The following is a 20,963-nucleotide window of genomic DNA, read 5'->3' as shown; positions in this document are numbered from 1 at the left end:
GTGAAGGAATATTATCAATCGATATCAAATTCAAGAAACGTGGTTATATTCTCACAATGCTACTAGAATACTTCTTATGGTTAGTTATCTATCAGTGGTCATTAATACTTTAAGGATTACACGTATGACGCACACTGTACGCGACAGCTGATCATCCAGGGCGTATTTCACGAAACGTGTTTGACAGTATATAATAGCCAATCGATGGACATTAAATGTTTCCTTGCAAAACCCATGAGATATTTATACTTTTTTCATTTATCAAGAATCATTTTTTTCCATCTCACGGGATTTTAGGTAAAGATTTTTTTTTTTCTGGTCTAATACGTGATGTTGATGGTAAAAGAGGACGTCCACATGACGTCCCGTTGGCCAAAGTTTAATGTGTATAACCATGATAACTAGCTTCGGTTCGTTCAAAAACAACCTGTGAAAACATGGCTGCGTCAACAGCGTTCGTTGTGCATACGTGTAATTTCAGTTGACTTTTCAACTAGTTGAACATCGACAGAATCCGAACGAAATGCAATGTGTCGTCGAATTTTCACAAGGGAAAATAATCGTTTTCTTCGAAACGTTTCTCAATAGCATCAGTCAACGAGCACATTAGGTCCGTTCATGCTCACACTGCTATCCGACATTGAAGACGGTCCTATACAAACTGTCCGCCCTTTTACCTTCATCTCCAAAAATGGAAGAGCATTGTCATTCATTTCACTTCACAGAGTAGTTAGAAGTTGTTCAAGCCGTTATCACAATTCACTTTCTCTGTGGCACAAGGCATCACCGCAAACAACGCAGTGCAACAAGGGTTACTCCTTTCCACTTTACAAGTGGTTTTCTTTTTCCGCGCGCGTGTCACTCTTCCGTTGTCAAGGAACTCTGAAGCATGCGCCATCATTTTGACGTGTTTCAAAGAATAAAACATTTTGAAGGCAATTTGTGTCATCGAATTTGCATCGTGGAGACAGAAAATCAATCACGAGTGGACGCTGCATTCCATTCCTGACACTGCTCTTGTCTGGTCCTGGTAACGCTGTACCCATAATTATAAAATAAAAACAATAAACAATGTTCTGCATAAGAGAAGCAGAAGAAGAACAAAATAACAATCAGTCAGGAAGTAACCAATCTTGAGGCAATTACATCCACTCGTGTGCTAGTCATACGGGAGTTCCCGCCGGTCCCTTCGGGAGTTTTATCCGGCCGTTCTTGCCTTTCTCCTCCACCCCTGAAGGAACGAGCCTCTGCGACGTGGGGCTTCCGTAGCACTTCGGGCGCTTGAAGAGGAGCTTTGGGCTCCACTTGGACCTGTCCCCTTCGCGCGTCCACTGGTCCGAGGCGATGGTGCTGCAGGTGTAAGGAGGCGGGGGCGGTAACCCGAGCGTTTGGTCGGTGTCTACCACCGTGTCACAGTCCGTGCTGTCGAAAAACTGCTGCGGATTGGTTTGCTGCTCTATTCTCTCCGGACAAACAAAGACAACGCGTTTCCTGGGGCAGGTGTAAGGCCTCTCGCGGGCTGTTTTTAATATACATGGAAGCTGCGTATTGTTACTGTTGTTCACATTGCCGTCCGGAATGAGACCAGGCGCTTGCGAACTCATTCTATAGTCTATAGCGGAACCAACATCAGTGGAAGGCGCACCCAATAGGTTTTCGTCCGAACCATTCGGCCTGAGGCCATTGCTTTGCACGTTGTTGTTCTCGTGCAGGAGTTTGTCCTGCAGGAACAGGTTCTGCTCCATGACGGGCGTGTTACCGTGGACAATAAGTGCCTCGTCCGAGCCCACGGCGATAGAAGGGTTCAGCTCCTGATCGTCCATCAAGTTCCCGTCAGTTCGACTCTCGTTCTCCGCTAACAGCGAATCGTGCAACTCCACACCATTACTTGGTGCAGTCGCGTCACCTCCAGTGGTCAACGCCGCTGTCTCTTTGTGGTACGCAACTGAAGAATCCGCCGCTGGCCACACCGGAAGCTTCGGACCAAGGACAGGGCTGGAGTCATGTACCGGCCGTAGAGGGAGCAACTCCTCTTGCCTTGTGGCGGAAGGGACTTTCCCGTTTCCCACATGTTCGCCAGCAGTCGACTTCCAGGAGATTGCTGTACGCATGGTATTGTCTTCATGCGAACCCTTCCGGAATTGTGGCACATTGTTCATCATACTGTTCTGACGCGAGTTTGAGCCCCGTCTCGAGTAATGACGTGAAGGTAGTGTGTGTTCTTCCCGCCATCTTCGGAATCGTCGTTTGACAACGTTCTGGACCTAAAGCAGCGTTGAAAATAAAAATCATATCAATACAGCTCACTGATGTAAGAAGCTTAACCAGTAGTATCGAATGTAAGAAGTGGATTATTATAAAATATCTATTATAAATTAAAACAGCAAAGGTAAATCAAAGACTACATCTGCACCTTGGCACGCTCTAAGCTGAAGTCAACATCAAATAAATGGTTTTAGTCCTGTAACTTGTTCTGAATAGTTTTTTTTCACAGTACAATACGCCGTACATGACCTTGTAGACCAGTGCTTTCATTCATTTTCAGTAAGATGTAACATTTGGCATGATAGGAATTTTAGGATCACAAAAAACATCAACCATTTCGGATTGTCAAACGCTACAACGATTGTCCACGTAAGCTAAGAGTGTCTTCCGGCTACTTAAACTTGACAGAATTGTATCAATATAGTCTGTTTGTGTGGTTTTTTTTTGTTTCCACGAACTATACTTAACAGAACCCAAGTCTCTGTCGTCTCTCATTAAGAATGTTTATGAGTATATCAAGGTCACCTCATATTTTCAACTGAAATCAACTATCCGTAAATTATACCAAGCTTGTCAGAAAAAAAAAAAAACTGGAAAAACAATTAATGAGAACAGAAATGACAATCTCGGTAAATAGGCCCTGAGTCGATCAAATCACAAGACAAAAGTGTTATATTAAAGATGTCACAAACCGCTTCCATCTCTTCCGAGCACCACGAAATCAACACGAGGAACAAAGAAGGTGGAATGTAAGGAGGAGAAAGGAGAAGAAAAAGGCGGAGGAGGAGGAAAAGGAGAAGAAGGAGAATGGAAGGAGTAGGAGGAGAAAAAGGTGATTTAGGGAGAAACAAAAGAGAGCAATATGAAAGAAAAATACAAGAACAAAAGATGATCCGAGAAGGTGATCCGAGAGGATACTCGGATCAACTCAAAATAATCACGAAGGTATTATGGGGCTGTGCGTTCCGTGTAGTCGGCATACGGTTACATAATGATAGAAAAGCGGGATACACAATTAAGACGGGACCCACCTCCTGATTCATGTAGACATAGATGATAGCCACGAAGAAGCCTTGTGTTGACTGCAAGAAAGCGTTGACGTAGAGATAAAGGCGGGTGCTGACATTCGGTTCCTCGGGCGACGGCTCGACGAGCAGCATGAAGTACGACGCCCCTAGCAACGGCAGGAGCACCACTATACCTCGGACGCCCTTCCTATCGTGGGAGGAGACAAATTCAATTCAATTCAATTCAATTCAATTCAATTCAATTCAAATCAAATCAATTCTATTCTATTCTATTCCATTCAATGCAATTCAACTCAATTTCTATTAACATTTTTTGAAAAGAGCGTAGGCATTTTACATTCTTTGATGACAGATAATAAGGTTTCATGAGCAAAGCAAAGTAAATGAAACTTATTTAAGCAACATAATATTAAGTAGAGGTGTGAAGGTTGAGGTATGAATTCTCTTCGATTTTTCTCCCTCTATAAATGGAATTTGTAAGATCGCAACTGCTGATCTGTAATTTAACAAACATGTCGGGGGAAAAAAAAGGAAAAAAGGGACTTGTTCCAAGTTCATCGTGTCAAAAGACGGCAACTAGGGATAGCCTGTTGATAGTGTCGCTGCCCGGAAAGCAGTAGATGGCAGGTTCGAGTCCCGTGGTTCCTTTACGTTGTAGAAGCGCAGGCAGTCGCGGGCGACACCAGCCGAAGCCGTTGAAGTTTTCCTCTCTCATTCTCTCCCTCCCTCTGTCCCCCCCCCCCCCCCACCTCCTCTCTCTCTCTCTCTCTCTGCATACTTTTAAAAAAAAAAATAATTATGAAGACTTAGATTGCAAAACGTCTTAAGGGCCATTTCTAAACATTTTGAAGTAATTATCATCAGATAGCGCAAAGAAAAACCATCCCAGTGATATCTCACTCGATACATGGCAATGAATATTCCTGAACTTAATGTTAAGAATATCTCATGTTTTAAGCAGCTTTAATCGCAAATATCTTAAATCAGCAAGAATGGAGTTAACTATAGTTTTGCAAGCAAACTCTTTATACATCAAATGCATATAAATAATATATGACCCTGCCTTACCTGTACTGTTGAGTTTCAAAGGAATGCGACGCCCTTAGCTTGGTGACGAGAATGATGATGATGTGGGACATGAAGATGACATTAATCTGAGAATAAACAAATTGTGACATAAGCCATTTTTACAGAATTATACCAGAATGCACGAATAGAAGGAACAAAAATAAAATGAAAACCACAACATCAACAACGAGAATGACGACCGTATTAATACCTGGCAAATTACCGTATGTCCAAAAAAAAAAAAAAGATAAAATACAAAATACAACGGGACCCTCCACAATGATAACTTTAAAAATAAATCAATCCAATTATACAGTTTCAGGGTATGAAACTGTAACTCATTACCCACATCTCACAGAAAACCCCATTCGATTTGCTTCAATGGTCAAAGAGAAACGGAGATCTTTGAAGCTAGAGCATGTCAGGAATCCCTTCCCGCCAAGTTCTGTCCACTGTGTTCACACATTATTATGCAGTTGCAAGAGCATCCAAGTGCTAAATTTGGAAGGAACAGGCCCATGACATGCCTTACAAAGATCCGCATTTCTCTATGAACACTTAACCAAATTGAATGGGGTTTTCTGCAAAATATAGGCATGATAGGTAAGGCGTTAACGTTACTAATGTGGATATCCGATTGTATTCTTCTTTTTTTTTTTTTCTTGGGGGGGGGGGGGACATACTGTACGTGGGCGATATCAAAGTCTTGTGAGTGGGTGGTGTTATTGATGTGGTTTGCTGTCGAGCTTGTGTATCATGTTATCTTGACATTAATGTCAAAACTGTCGAAGTGTCCATGTAATTCATCTTGCTCTCCCTACATGTCCCGACCCGACCCGACTCCATTCTCCGCATGAGCTTCGTCTCATTTAGTATTTTTTTTCTCCTCGCTCTGCAACTCTCAAAATTTACTCTGTATATATCAGGTTCAATCATTCTAGCATTATTTTCATGAAACCCAGGGTAAACAAGGACATCATCGTTTTGATCTGTACCATCTTTTTTTACCTGTCGACGGGGATGAATACCATAAGGCGGAACATTTATAGGTTGGTTTTTTGGTAAGAATAATTTCAATCACCCATACGAGATAAAAACGACAAAAGCGCAACTAAAAAGTGAATACATGTATCCGCAGTTTCTACGAACGGCAAGTAATGTCAAGTAAATCGTTTTAACTCGCTTTGTTACAATGAAGTCTTCTGCGACACAAAATATCTACATCTAAGCAGATATCTAATTTTCTCGTATTCCTAAGCATACGGACAAAGGCCACAACTGCGATTGCAATCATACAGAGCACATAATGCATTATTTTCATGACAATTGCTGTAGAGTTAATGTGACCCGCTACAACAAAAGGATCTGAAAGTCGTGGGGAGGTCGATTTTCTGAAAATTACATGACATTATTTCCTTACTCATCTTCTTCAATTTCATATATCACACGATTCATAAAGGTACTCAGTGGATGAGAAAGTTTTCCTCCCGACGCAATCGTGATCAAGGGAAGGTAAGACAGTTTTCACCTCTTGACAATATAGAAGGTACGCTCCTAGCAACCTCCGCGATGTTTATTCAAGCTTAGCACAAGCGGTCTACGCACGACCAATCAGTAACGAGGATGCCATGCACAAACCAATAAGATCACTCCCTCCGTTGCTAGTGGCGGAGTCTATCTGCAGTGTTAAATCCAAATCTTCGGACACGTTTCTGTTCCATTGAAAGTCGGAAAATCATGGCCCAGAAAAAAACCTAATTTCTTGCCTTTCCTTTAATCATTATTTTAGCTTCGAAATTTCGGCACAATACAAAATTATGTTAAAAACAGAAATTTGATGGTTTTTGACTGATTTTGATGATCTGACTTCAAACTCGATTTTCTCGGCTCGGCCGACAACGACTTTCGGGTCATTCTGTTGTAGCGGGTCACAAATGTATGAACAGTTTGAACTCACCAAAATCACAATCATGATTGGAACACGAAAGATGTAATCCACTTCATTTTTCTGTGAGCATCTAGAGAAGAGAGGAAGATAGCATGAAAATGACATGTGTTGAAATAAATATACCTCAGATATCTAGACCAAAATAATCATACCAAAATACGCATTATCTTCATTCAAGCTTCCATTAATATCACCAGTGATAAAACGGAGAAAACAAACAGACTAAGACGCAAACACCATGGGTCTGCAAACGGGAAAAATACTTGCACTGCAACTTCAAATCCGTATCTTCTTCAAGTAACTATTTCTTACCCACAGCACGATCAGATCTATACAGGATAGTAAAGGTTTCATTGAAAGAAAGTAATCGGACATGAGATAAGGAAGTTATACAAGTTGGAAATTTGATATTTTTATGATCATGGGTACTAGATACAACGACATACTCAAAGTCGTGGAGGTCATGATTTCTTCTTTTAAGATATCATCTGCTTTGTTGACAGAAAAAAAAAAAACGGATCGTTTTTAGGCCTACTGGAAAATCGAATCTTGACTCTGCACGTGGGTTTCAAATTGCATCGTCTTATTTGTACATCGTCACAGCTGACTGCGAAAATGGCATTCTGATATTTTCGTCATGACTTCCTCGAGAATCTAACCTTTCCAACAACAAATATTTTTCCCGCGTTAAATAGGTCAATTCAAAACACTTCCCCAACATCCCACATTTAAATTTTGCAAACTTTTGACTTTGAATTCTGAAGGAAGAAGTTAAGGTATCAAATTTTCATTTTTTTTAAACTCATAAAATAATGAATGTTTCTTGTTATGAAGCCATTGTGATGACAAGTCAACGTTTTCAGGTAAACTTCTTCTGGTAATACTTTTTATATTGAATTATTGTCAAAACGCCTGTTCAGAGAGGTTTCCCCGGGGGGTAGTCGTATATCAATCGAAAATTTGATGAATACTTTCTTGAACCGTTGTTGATATCATAATGGCCCGGGATCGTTTACCATGTGTAGTGTTTGAAAAAGACGGGGTTTTCCCCCCACCGCGGGGAAAGTCGTTTTCCCCCGCGGTAGAAAAAGATGTTAAAGGCAGAGAAGCAGACGCAATAGCTCAACGTCACTTTGAGTGATATGGCAAATGATTTTAGTTATATTTAGAAAGTTATGATCAAAATTATTCAAAAATTGCAAAGAATAATTCTAGTAATGTGGTGTTTAGAGGGCGTCACAAAGTTAATACTTCGCTTTCACGTGTTCATGTCGACACTGTTTTCCTAACTTGTGACTTCACAAATAAGAGAAATACATGTATATTACTATAATATCATTTTTATTACCAGCTAAGATTACTACCTAAAAAACCCCAAACAGTCGTGTTAGTGACATTATTGTTGCAAGGCATTAAGTGGTGTACTGATAAGAACAAGTTCATACATACCAATTCACTCATATCGATACATTATTATCAATTCGAAGTCAACCCAGTTTGCTGCTATAAATCTACATACACATAATTAGATATTCCATACCTCAGTCTTTACCAGTGCAGTCTAGAGATCAAAGTAACACGCATTACACTCTATTCCATTATTATTGAGTAACTGTTTGCTTGTGTGTGTGCTTGTGTGCTTTGTTGTGTAAAATTAAATAAATCAAATAAAGATTTTTGAAAAAAAAAATGTGTATGTGTGTGTGTGTGTGTGTACCATGTGTGAGTATGTGTGTGTAGAGCAATACAATTAAAGTGTATGTGTGTGGCATGAAAGAAGCAAGCGAAGAAACATCAAACAAAGCACACACATTGACCTTTCATAAAGTGTTCTTTACAATTGCTGTTTACCATCTATAGACAATACTCTGAATGTTGAGGCATGATTACTAAAAGATTGGTATTATTCTTTGAGTTGAATGACACTTACTCTCCCCCGCCTGTTGACGTCAATGCCAGCATAGTAATGACATGTCCCACTGCGAAGACCACCGGTAGCCCTGCGATGAAGATAGAAACGGTTCACAGAAAAAAGAGTGTTTTTTTAATCATCTTTATGCTGGGGAAACATTGCAAGAATCAATTAGTCAGCACAACATGGACATCCTGCTGGAAAGAACACGGTGTCCCAGTGTGAACACATTGTGAACACAGTGTGAAATCTCTTCACTCTGTTAATTTCGAGCGTTTTAACAGTGTGAACACAATGTGAGCCGTCAATTCACAGTGTGAAACAAAGCATTACTATGTGAACACTGTGAAAACCACACCACAGTGTGAAATCATCTTCAAACTGTTGAATTCGAGCGTTTCCACATAATCGACTATATGAACACACTGTGAACATACTGTGCGGGGACACTGTGTTCTTTCTAGTAGTGTAACATTTGACCGATGAAGTAGACCGCGGGTAAAATAAGGTGGCTGAAAGAACCGCAAATGTATTATATAAATGAAAAGTACATTGCAATATCTATGCAACATTTCTTGCATATACAGGTCAATTTCAGTATGATCTCATGCATATTTGCATACAAAATATCAGCCGATAATTGTGTTGGATTTATCTTTTTATTGTAGTTTTCCATGCTTATTTCATTTAAAAAGAATGTAAGTTTTGAAATATATGAGGGTAAATTAGGTCTTTTGAAATAGAATGGCAACAACAAGATAAATGAAAATATTTAAAAAAACCGAAAAATCAAATCAACAAAACAAAACAGACAAAAGAGCAAGGATTTGTTGGTATTACGCACTCACCCCAACCGATCAGACAGTAGACCCAAAATCTTTCCCGTCGAACAACGAGGGCGCGAGTTACCATCGTGTGTAGGTACAAACCCTCGACGAACATCCAGAAGAAATTCGTCAGTGTGAGGTACATTACAGCCGTCATTTGTAGCTGACAATACCACTGAACGGAGCGGGGGGGGGGGGGGAGATAGAAAACAGATTAATTAGCTTTGTTTTGAGTGAATCGTCGGCAAAGCCCCACATAAGTATCCATGGCACTTGTCTGAACTGAGGTTTGGTTAATTACGAGTGATGTGCATCCTGTTCCATACTGATTAAAGATCCGGCAGCGCGAGGATTTATGGATGGCCCGTTTAAATCGACCTTCATTCGCCGCCCATCGGGGTATACTCGAAAACCACGAATAGCTCCGGGCCGTTAGCAAAATCATCGGCAACATTCGACTCCAGTCGGGATTCTTCGGCTGTGCGTGTACTTCCATACATATCAGTGATAAAGTTGTACACAATTCGTTACGGGGATTCTCGAATATATCCTAGCCGGGTCAGCCTTCCCACTCCATGGTATCCCTACGCTAGAGGGTCTTTAGACTTTTTCTTACAGCGTATATGGCAAACACCAAAGAAACATGAATTATAGAGGAAAAAACCAATGCTTTTCTTTTAGGCTCTCAATAATTCGGGTAACATTCCTCACAGGTTATTTTTAAGCATAGAAATGTTGGATTTTTTTCAGGGAAGATGAACTCACTTTGCTGAACAAAAAACTTGACGATTTGAAGGTTGAGCTGAGGATAATGGTGAAGAAGAAGACAATGCACAGGAGAATGAAGCTGGAGACGAGGTTGAGGTGAATGTAGTTCCGTACACAACGCAGACTCCTGGTGGTAGAGATGGAAAGGTGTAGGGGAGGTTAACATATAGTTTGAGTCAGAAATAATTTTGATCTCTCTTTATTCGTTTTAGGGTTGGTGTGCGTGCATGTGTGTGTGTGTGTGTGTGTGTGTGTGTATGTGAGTGTGTATGTGTATATATATGTAATAGTGCGTGTTGTCTGTTTGTATTATATTCATTTGCAACAGTAACGATTGCGACATGTTTTGCACCTTGTATTCGTTTGTTCTGTTTTTTTTTTTATTCATATAATTTGCAATTGTTACTTTACATTGCACATCATTGCATTCTCAGCCCCAGTCTTCGAGAAGCATTTTCTTTTTAACTAAAAGGGCCATCTACCCTGCAAATGAGAAAGAAATGGAAATATTGCTTTCCAAGCACAAGGATTATGTGATAATATTATTAAAATTGGGTTTGATCGTATAAAAAAAGCTGCGGTAATTAGGCATAATTTCCTGGGCATGGTGAGATATCACTTCGAAAATTGGTGAGGATCGAACGAGTTTTGCTTGCCATGGATGTAGCCCTACCTGTCACGTGGACGAGTGGAAACGTGGGATAAGAGCAAGAGTATAAAGTGTGCTGCACTGCAAAACAGGAACTACACGCACTGACATAATGGCGTTCATTGCACCTGAACTACAAATCTGCGTTTGGCCGCATAGCCTCATGCATATCATTTACTGAAAGGTAAAACCGTGTTCGACAACTTTTACAGGTTCGTTGACTGACAACAGCTTGTACAAAACAAGACTAATGATACGAAAAAAAAAATGCTAAAGATAATAAGAGAACCCATACACATGAAAAAAGAAAACAAGAACGAAATGAATAAGCCGATGGACGCAAGAGCGAAAATCTTCGTCATCCTTGAACCTTAAATTGTAGGTCGTTGCCGAAGGGCTAAAACTCCGATAAAAAGAAGTGTCGTACTTGGTACGTGATTGATTGGGAGCTATTATCACCTTGACAAACACATCGAACGATCCACGAAGCACGACTTCCTGAACACTGTTATCGTCTTTAATGCTCATTTTGTCGTTTCTTTTTTTTTTCACTTTTGCTTTCCTGTAACACCCCCCCCCCTCCATATACACATACTAATATGAAATCCTACTTGACATAAGAGACCAAATGAAATATTCAAATCGATTCGACGACGATTCCCTGCGCATAATGATATTGTCGTGGTTCTTATTTATTCATTTGCTCATTATATTTACTTTTTCTCCCCCTTGTCTCTTGGCGCTATACAACCTTACAGTCACATGACAGTGGCAGATCGGATTATTGCTGACGCAAATCTAGGTTGCGATTTTAAGCCTACAGGGGGCGTGCATGCATCGTTTCGACAGCTCGATCTCGATTTTCCGGCTGGTGTCGATCCACCATTCGACTTTTACAGGAATCCCGGACAAGGGTGCTACCGAGATGTGAGCCGATAGTCCTCACCAATCCTAATACAATTTAATTAACGATATTGGTGTATCATATTATCATCATAAAATTTCGAGGGCAACTGCAAAATTCGAAAGTACGAGTCAACATCATAATTTTGTCCTGCACTCCTTTTTTTCCCTCCTCATCTTTTTATTTTTGTATTTTGTTTTATATAATCATGATTATATCTACATTTATATACATAAAGTGATAACACACTGTGTCAGCATTGAAGCAGTGTACAGTGTCAGATGATACGATATCCATGGCATGGCAATGCTAGCCAATTATTATTATAATATGCACTTGTGCCTTCATCACTCGAATGTTCCGTAACAACACAACCATGCCATTGTAATTATCATCAATAGATGGTGGTCATAATGAACAAAACAATGATAATATTTTATGCTGTTTAATATTGTGGTAGAATGTGTCAGAATGTAAACTGCTTTCTCATAGACAGGAGATTAAATCGTCCTATCAAAAGAGGGGAAACACTGAATGATGACAGCTGCAACGACGTAGAAATGCGTCGTTGTATCGCTTGGCGCCGCTGTCAGGGAGAAATACTCACTTGAAATACACCAATATGAAGAACGCCCCCAGCAGCGTGGTGAGGGACAGGGCATAGCCCGTGTACGTTATGAGATCAGCCGCTCGTGAGTGGGGGTCAAATTCCTGTGATTATGCGAAAAAAAAGCAGAAAAAAAGAGAAAAATGACGGTCGAGATGACAACGATACTGAAGGTTGTCATCATCAGATGACAGTCTAAAAGAAAGCAACATTTGACACACTAGACAAGGATGGAATGGGATATCCCAACCCATCTTATGGTGAAACTTCAAAATGCAAATACTTCTATTATAGTTTTTCTTGCCCACTTTCTTTGGATTTGCATTCGAATCAAATACGCGTTCATATTCAAACGATTTCCGTCAACAGTCTTCTCTGACGGTTCATTTCTATTCTTCATTTATAAATACGCGTGCACATTCAAACGATTTTTGTCAACGCTCTGCTCTGACGGTTCATCTTTATTCCATGGGCATTTAATTTCGTTTCATATCATTCATTCTAAAGTCTACTTTAGTCAAATTAAGGAGACAGACGTTTAATTCTGTCCCAAATGCCAATTTCATGTACAGGCACAGTGTCACAACATAATCATAGTACTTGGAACGTTCGAATTAATCAACACGAACAAATTCTGTAGATTTATGTAAAGCGTATTATTTATTCATTTATTCATGTCACATTCACCTTTCACTGTTTTTGAGTACATACTTTTATTTTCATTCAGAATTGTTGAAAAAACCCCAAAACGAATCAAAACTTACACGCTCAGTTACGATCGGGGAGCAGTTTCCGTAGTTTGATTTGTTGTCGTTTCCCCACGTACCATCAAAAAGGCAAATTCTTGTAACCGTATCTGCAGGATAATTGAAAAACAACAAACGAGAAGGAGGAATTCGATTAAAACAGTCGGAACTGGTTTCTAAGAAACGATTATGAAGGTAATATTGACGCGCTTTAGGCCTTTTTTTTTTTAATGCAAAACATCTCTTGTGTGATATTAGCAAACCTATTTTAGGAAAAAGAATAGTTCGAATCAGAGGGACTGGGAAAAGAGAATGATGGTGATGAAAGAATAAAGAATTTGACGGTAGTGAGAAACAGATGAAAATACAGGAAAATGGCCAAAAGAAACAGCATAAACGAGATGGGCAATAAAGGGGTGGGGTGCATTGTGCTCGTCTTAACCCCTGGGTGCTCCCGTGGACCGAGAATATTTCTCTTCATGTTTCTCTGCAATGTATTCTTGTTAATCAGATAAGTAACATGGAAACATGCAAATTATGCTCGGTCAGGGGAAAGATGCATTTCAATGTTTTGTTTTGTTTTGTTTTTATAATCATATCAATACACTAGCAATGAATGACAAATGATGTCACTGGCAGAATCTTGGTTTGGAAGTTTTGTTCTTATTTGTTGGGGTATCTAAGTAATATGATGAGAAATGATTAAAACGATATAAAACATATACTGCACATATTTAGATATACTTTGGCCTGAAAAGCGATGTTTAGGGCAATATGAATCAACTCAAGTCAACGTGCATATAATAATGATAATAATAATAATAATAATAATAATAATAATAATAATAATAGTACAGGGTACTTATAATGCGCCAATTCCACATTATATGAATACAATATAGATCCTTTAAGCATGCCGTTAGAAGGATAAAGGTGATGAAATAATTATATCTCACTCGGGTTATTCCCTGCTCAGGTGAACTGATAAGATAATGGGAAATTAAAACCAAATAAAAAAGGCACAAAACTTCATGGCTAACTGGCAGCATCCATCCTACCATTGGTATTGTAGGGCACACCACGAAAGGACTCCGGACACTGCATCTCGACCACGCCCGGTGGACTGGCCTTCCAACACTGGATCTGGTCATAGTAGCTCGGACAGTAGAACCCTGCATGTGGGCGTTAGAAGACATGGATAAAACGATCAAAATATCTTCGAAACGTCTACTGATGAAAATGACACTGACAAAATGATGATATTGATTATGATAAAACAACAGTTATGGTCATTATAATAACATTGACAGCTTCCAGAAACCTATCATCACAATTGTCATCCCATTACAATCATCATAATCATAATCATATCAATGTACAACATATTGATGATTGTGATGATCATGATAATAACTACGATCAACGATAGTAATAAAAACGCTAACAATTTGATGGTGACGGTGATGATGTACAATAGTAATGGAAACGTATCGACATGTGCCAAACACGAATAATTTGAAGGCCTATATCACACCAAAGACATGCAACGAAGTAGTATAAGGGCACTGTTACTACTATATAGGAGTATACTTAGCATCTTCTTAGGGGTGTTCACTTTAAGATAATACAGATGGAATCGTTACTCATGGACTCCCTGACATAACACCCCCCCCCCCCATTGGCTTGACATGCACTCCATGGAAGTCATCCATGAACTCATCAAAACAACAACAACAACTTAACATTTTTTCATTTTCTTCTTCATTCCGTTCCAGTGTCAATATAACCCACAAAACATTTGGCGAACCTCAACTTCCACCTTTACTGCATGCTGCCCTATACTACTCTCCCTATTTGCCTTCCCAATGCCGCACTCCCTACGTCGCTTCCCTCCTCAATTCTCTTCTTTCTACAGTAGGGTCTTCATTCTCCAAACAGCGGTCCTTTCAGGAACTACATACAGATGGTGCTACCGCAAACCCATTCCTCATTTTGGCGATATATTGTGATTCTTTCAGCTTCATAATGCGTGTCAAGATAGAAAAAATATGAAACGAAAAATGAAATAAAGGAACAGATTCCATCGTTTGAGAAAGTGCATATGACATGTGTAATTGGATTTTCTTTTGACATTGACATGTACTTTCGATAGTTATTTGAAAAAACAAAAACAAACAAGCAAAACCAAACATTGAGTGTATAGTTCTTTGAACATAGCCAAAGGGGAATAATTCCGCTTTTCTATTCCCCTCTCCTGAAAATATCCGGATACAAGGAGTGAAACAAACATATTCATTTGTATACGAAGCATGAAACTAAATCACATCATACGAAATCTCATCATTTTCCCACCTCCCTCATTTCCATCCACTTTTTTTTTCTCTTCTTTTTTTTCTACATGACTGCATACAGTCATGTAGTACGAACTGGTGTGAGGCGTATCCACAACACAAGATGAATACAAGTGCAAAGCACTCCCTCAGCGACGACTTGTCGGCGAGTTATTAGATTTGCGAGTTCGAGAAAACTGAGAGTGATATTTCTCGCCCCGACCAAGACAATTGGGAAATAAGCCGATTCTCTTCTCGACAATTTGGGAATTTCCAAGCGCTGACACCTGTAGTTTTCAATCAAGACCGCTTTGAAATACTGAGCAGAAGCACCTCCTCCCGTGTTATTATTTGACATTGCATCCTCCTCCTCCTCCTCCTCCTTCTCATCATCATCATCATCATCATCATCTTCATCTTCATCATCATCACCATCATCATCAACAACAACAACAACAATATTGCTTTTCTATCATTCGTTTAGAATGAAATACCGGCTAATTAACCTGACTTGTATAAAAGCGGGTAGTTCAACAAACGGAATGTTAGAGATTCCACCCATTTACCAGATACAACGACTGTAAACGTTTAAGTTAGACTTTTTCATTTTCACATTATAGTTGTAATGAGTTAATGATAATGACAGTTAAATTATTTTACTCTCCGTTTTCACAACAGAAATGATATGCCAAAATGAATATATGTGACCGTGCACCTCAAAACGAACATAAAGTCGCACACACTGATTTTGCGTGAGAACTGAAAATAAGTAAAATGGGTCAACTTAGCCGAACTTGACTTTTTCATATTTTCTGAAAGAGCGGGTCTTCTTTTACATTATGCTAAAGTTTGGTATCACAAAAACGGGCAGGAAAGTGTGTTTTTTAGCAGTTTATCTCGAACATTTTTGGTAGAATAGTGTGATTAGGTGTGTCTTTAGAATCCCTTTTTCATTTCTGAAAAACCTTGTCCACACTCTTCCCTTTCAACTCTAATAACTTTTAAGAGGACAGTGCTACTGCTTTGAAAGTTGGCGTTGATTATGGACAGAATGTGTTAATGAGGCATGCTTAATTTCATGTTAATCTGATAATCCCTTCATTGTTGTTACTCTGGTGGTTTACTTCCTGTTTTTGTCCCATTCATCGCACAGCCAGCACGGTTTGGTAAAGATTAAGCGCTTGAATAGACACTGTACTTCAGAGCCTCTTTTCTCAGTACACACTTTTCCTGAGTTTGTGCTTTCTTTCCAATATTTAGATATGTTAGGAGAGTCCATTTGATTTGAGTTATGCATCATTTTAAAGCTTAAAGTCTGCTCTTTCAGAACATGGTCTTAACTAAAAATTCATGTCTGGCGACTTTTTGTTTGTTTCGAGGTGCAGGGTCACATATGATAAAACTTATATAGTACATATATTTGAATTAAACTGTAAGTCCACAAATACTGTTACATACGTATAAGCAACATACAAAATTGCAATTGATTGACAGAATGCCCTATGGGTTCGACGCAAATAAGGACTGAATTTCAGTGTTTTACAGTAGCCATAATACAAACACAGGTCAGGATAGTCGAGTTGGACTCGAACCAATGATATCCTGATCACTAGACATGCGTTGTATCTACTAGACTACCGAAATATCGTCCTACAGCGAGTGCTGTCTCTAATACTTTTCAACATCGGGCACTGCGCATTCTTTCAAATTAACGAATTGTGCGTCGGGTTGTTTCTATTGCAACTGATTAACAAACTGCCCTCTATCGACGTAAACAGGCACGGATTATCTAGTGGTTTAGCATACATGGGCATATCATAGGGATTGCCTTCAACCAAAGTATAATGTAGAAGATATCTTACACAAGCAGACAGTTCATCGTGTGGTTAGTTTCGTGCACTGTGTGTTTTGACTGATGTGCTGGCTAAGGGTAAAGAGGCACCTCACAACTTACACCTTACCTCCATTTTCTGCCTCGAAGTTGAGGAACATCGGCTCCAGAAAGCTCCGCGCTATGCACTCTATCCTGGGGACGCTCCAGTTGAGGCTCTGCATCTCCGCGTACTGCTTGGCGAACAGATCGAACATCGATGCGTTCAACAGCTGATTCTCCGGCTCCTCGATCGGCGTCTCCGAAGGTGTCTGGGGAGGCTCCGTTGGTGCCCGCGTGGTGGGCATGCGGGCAATGTAGGTAATCTCCATCTTTGCGGTGGTGCCGCCAGTGGTGTCGTTGGTGGCAAACGCCGCTGTTGTATTCGGCTCGAGCGTACCGCTGAGTGCGACGCGGTCTACTGGCGTTGCATCGGTGGAAGACGCGGAGGAGTTTCGAGGGGACAAGGACGGCGAGAGAGGGAGTGAGGTGGCGGCAGCGGTGGTGTTGGAAGAGAAAGAGGTGCTAGGCGTCGATGTGGACTGGTTCTGTCGGTTGGCGCCAGGCAAAGAGGTTTGTGGATTCGGCTCAGTTTGTCCGTTCACACTCGCTAGCAAGACACAGAGGCATGCGAGAAGGGTTGTCTGCGGAGTGACAAGAAAAAAAGACAAACAAACGAATTGACATTTTTTATGTAATTCCGTGAGAATATTGTCATGCTGCCATCATTGACACACGCACAGACACACACACACACACAAACACGCACGCAAAATTTCATAATTTTTTTTGAAAAAAAGAAGGCCGTGGACATCGTTATACTTTTCACCAACCACATTCTCAGTAATTGCAGGTAATTATCAAAATCAACATGCTTTCTTTGTGTGTTTCTTTGTTTCTTTTGTTTTGATTGTGCATCACATCTCTTTTGACCGGTATACGTGTAGCTCCCGTTCGATGTGTTTACTTCCTTTTTGTGTATGCCCGTGTTTGCTTATGTGTGTGTGTGTATGTGTGTTATCAATTTGACAGACCATAAAATCTCATAAGCTTGTCAGTTGTTTCGAGCAATCAATACGATACACGATTGACGTAAAAATGACATATAACATGGCAAGACGGGCATCCCGCGACAGTTTATATTTGTTGTTGTTGTTTGGTACTTTTGCTGCTGTTATTGCTCTCAATGACGTCAATGAACACGGAGATGGGAAAAAAAACGCCAAATGTATAGGAAAATAAAAGTTTGAAAATCGCACATTGATGCTTGAATACAGTTTTTAATAGCAACTTATAAGAAGACATGGGTCCAATTAATATCGAACCAGAAAGAAATACAGAGAGAGAGAGGGAGAGAGAGAGGGAGGGAGGGTGGACTTGGGTTTAAGAAGTCAACGAAGACGACAATTCGAGTGGATTACAGAGCTATTGTGATTGTATAATCGCACATGCACGCAAGTCCTAGGGCGACGGTCGTCTGGAGCCTGACGCGCCTTGCGCTATTAATTTTGCGACTTACTCCACATGAACATTGTCAGGGGACCGTATTTATCTTTTTTCCTTCTTTTTCTTTTTTTTTTCCAAGAGCTCGCCACAAGCAAGGGCCTGATTCTCTCCGCACTTTAATACTCTCACACTCTTCCTTTTCGAAAGCATGAAGATAACATAATAATCTTGAAGGTGTTGACAACTTGTCTCATTGATGGGAACGAGATTCGGGGGGGGGGGGTAGAGTAGACCTCGTCAAGCACTCATTCGTCTCACCTCCCTCCCCCCCCCCCCCCCAGTCTCAAAGACGACAGGAGATGTGTTGCCATGGCAATTAATAATCCTCAATATCCGTGCTATTGCAAACGTGCTTGTGTCGTAACACCCTGATGGGAGTATAGGCTTTGCACCGTATCGGATGTAAGGGATGTGACCGCATGAAACGAGCGGATAATACCCTCGTAGCCAATAGAAAAAAATAAAACTATTAAACGATGGGTATGGCAGACAGAAAATGAAAGGAAAGATATGTGGAGCAAGAATCCACACTAAAATAGTAATTCTAATTCAACTATTTTGATGTTACGCTGAAGATAACGCTTACACAGCCAGGACTTCTCCCCCCCCCCCCCCCCACACACACACACACAAACAAACCAATATTAACTCACGAGGTGACAAAAAATTGCCGACAAGAAGAAACAAACCAAAATAAAACTTCCGCAACAAATGGAAGTTAGAGGTTAAGGTACACAAATCCAAGTGATTACAAAGTACAGTCCAGAGCCTAAAAGCTGTTAATTTCTACCATGACATGTATTCGTAAATCATAGCAAATTTGTAACCTTAAATTCATGTAACGACAGAGTAGAACTCATGAATTAATGATGAGACAAAAGTGCGTGGTCGTCGGAACATATATCAGTTAATGCCAACCCCCCCCCCCCCAAAAAAAGAAGAAAAAACAGAGAGAGAAAAAAGGTTTATATTAATGTATGATAGCTACCAAACACGTGACGAAAAATATAATTGATAAGAAGCTACAGATGCATGACAAAAACTGTTTTCTGTTATTGTTATAGTTTTTCTTGCTATTTTTACGGTTGCTGCTGCTGTGCTGGAGTGTCTGAAACAGACACATTGGCGAATCAAAAAAAAAAAAGAAGAAAAAAATTCTCGAACACACTTTTAATACATTACACTTACATTATCTCTTGCAAGAAGCGACAGAAGTATTCTCGAAAATACTTTTCTTTTGCGTGTGTGTGCGTGTGTATGTTATGTACGTGTGTCAGGCGTGTTTGTGTGTGTGTGTGTGTGTGTGTGTGTGTGTGTGTGTGTGTGCGTGTGCTTGTGTGTGCGTGTGTGTTTGGGGGTCTGTTATCTATCTTTACTGTTGATACTGTTGCTGTTATAAAGCTACGGCTTTATTTCGAGGGAAATGACCCAACGGCATTCGACCAGCACTTTACTCGGGGTTTTTTTTTTCGTTGTCGTTGTTGTTGATGTTGTTTCTTAATTGATCCTCGTCTCTCTCCCTCTCCTCCTAGCGTAGTCCCTTGCATGACATTTGATGTAATCAAATGCTGTGACAATTTATATCCCCATGAACTTTATTAACTAGGACGTCTTCCTCCCAAACTTTAATCACTAAGTAATGAATGGAATTGGAAATTCGATACTCTTTATGCATCTAAATTGCCCGTAGAAAACACTATCAATCAATTCGTATGGGACGCAATTACTTTTTGCAGTTGATAATTGCAAAAATATCTAACAAAGAAAGAGACAAATAGAAAAAAGAAGAAGTACGGAGCAACAGTACGCAACTGACCTGAAGAAAGGGCATCAATAGAACAAACAATTAGTTCATAATTGAAAATATTGTCAGAAAATAAAAGAAAACATTTCTGCCATGACTGCCATAATAGAAATTGAAATATCAGATTAAAAAAAAAAAGACGGCAAATGAATGCCACATTTGTGTGACTGCGAGAACACACACATACAGAGAGAAAGAAAAAGGACTGTGGCATTTTCCAAGGTTACTCCATTTTCTCCATATATACTTTTTTTTTTTTTTACATTGCGCAGTAATTTGAGCAATAAAGATAACATTTGCATTCGCAATTCCTGAACAAAAGCATTACAAGCTGGTGACTGGGCAGTAGGGATCTAATTTACTTAAGTGTCTTGACTTTAAAGGGTAATATTGCTACCCTCAAAGGACTCAAAATTGGGATGCATGATTGAAAATACGAACACGAACACACACATACACACACACACACACACATTCTTTATATCTGTCTATCTTTTTATCTCTATCTCTATATCTATCGATCTATCTATCTACTGATCTATCTATCTGTCTATCTATCTATCTACATGTATGTATGTATCTATCAAAACGATCAAACTAGGCATGAAAGTTTATGATAATAATACTATGTTGCCCAATACTTTTCCAACCAAGCTTACCATCAACAATTGGATTAGCATATTGATTCTGAGCTCCTTTAATACAAAGTTGATCAGGCTGCATAGGTCAAC

General features: G+C 39.8%; 1 protein-coding gene across 1 annotated transcript in view; it reads right to left on the bottom strand.

Moving 5' to 3' along the window:
* Positions 1-290: 290 nt before the first annotated feature.
* Positions 291-20,963, bottom strand: part of LOC139730156 (uncharacterized) — a 201,767-nt gene continuing 181,094 nt past the window's right edge. Inside the window, exons 2-12 of the mRNA XM_071641056.1 lie at positions 17,014-17,566; positions 13,781-13,894; positions 12,741-12,832; positions 11,977-12,080; positions 9,814-9,943; positions 9,070-9,223; positions 8,240-8,309; positions 6,319-6,379; positions 4,362-4,447; positions 3,297-3,480; positions 291-2,264 (exon numbers count right to left, since the gene is read on the bottom strand). Coding sequence (XP_071497157.1) covers positions 1,164-2,264; positions 3,297-3,480; positions 4,362-4,447; positions 6,319-6,379; positions 8,240-8,309; positions 9,070-9,223; positions 9,814-9,943; positions 11,977-12,080; positions 12,741-12,832; positions 13,781-13,894; positions 17,014-17,566 — 2,649 coding nt within the window. The 3' untranslated portion in view covers positions 291-1,163. The remainder of the gene's footprint in view (positions 2,265-3,296; positions 3,481-4,361; positions 4,448-6,318; positions 6,380-8,239; positions 8,310-9,069; positions 9,224-9,813; positions 9,944-11,976; positions 12,081-12,740; positions 12,833-13,780; positions 13,895-17,013; positions 17,567-20,963) is intronic.

Source organism: Diadema antillarum, unplaced genomic scaffold (assembly GCF_040938485.1).
Source record: "Diadema antillarum isolate AM-2024a unplaced genomic scaffold, OU_Dant_1.0 seq00000293_RagTag, whole genome shotgun sequence".
Classification (NCBI taxonomy): domain Eukaryota; kingdom Metazoa; phylum Echinodermata; class Echinoidea; order Diadematoida; family Diadematidae; genus Diadema; species Diadema antillarum.
Note: the sequence above shows the minus strand (reverse complement) of the source record. Positions and strands in the feature narration are given on the sequence as shown.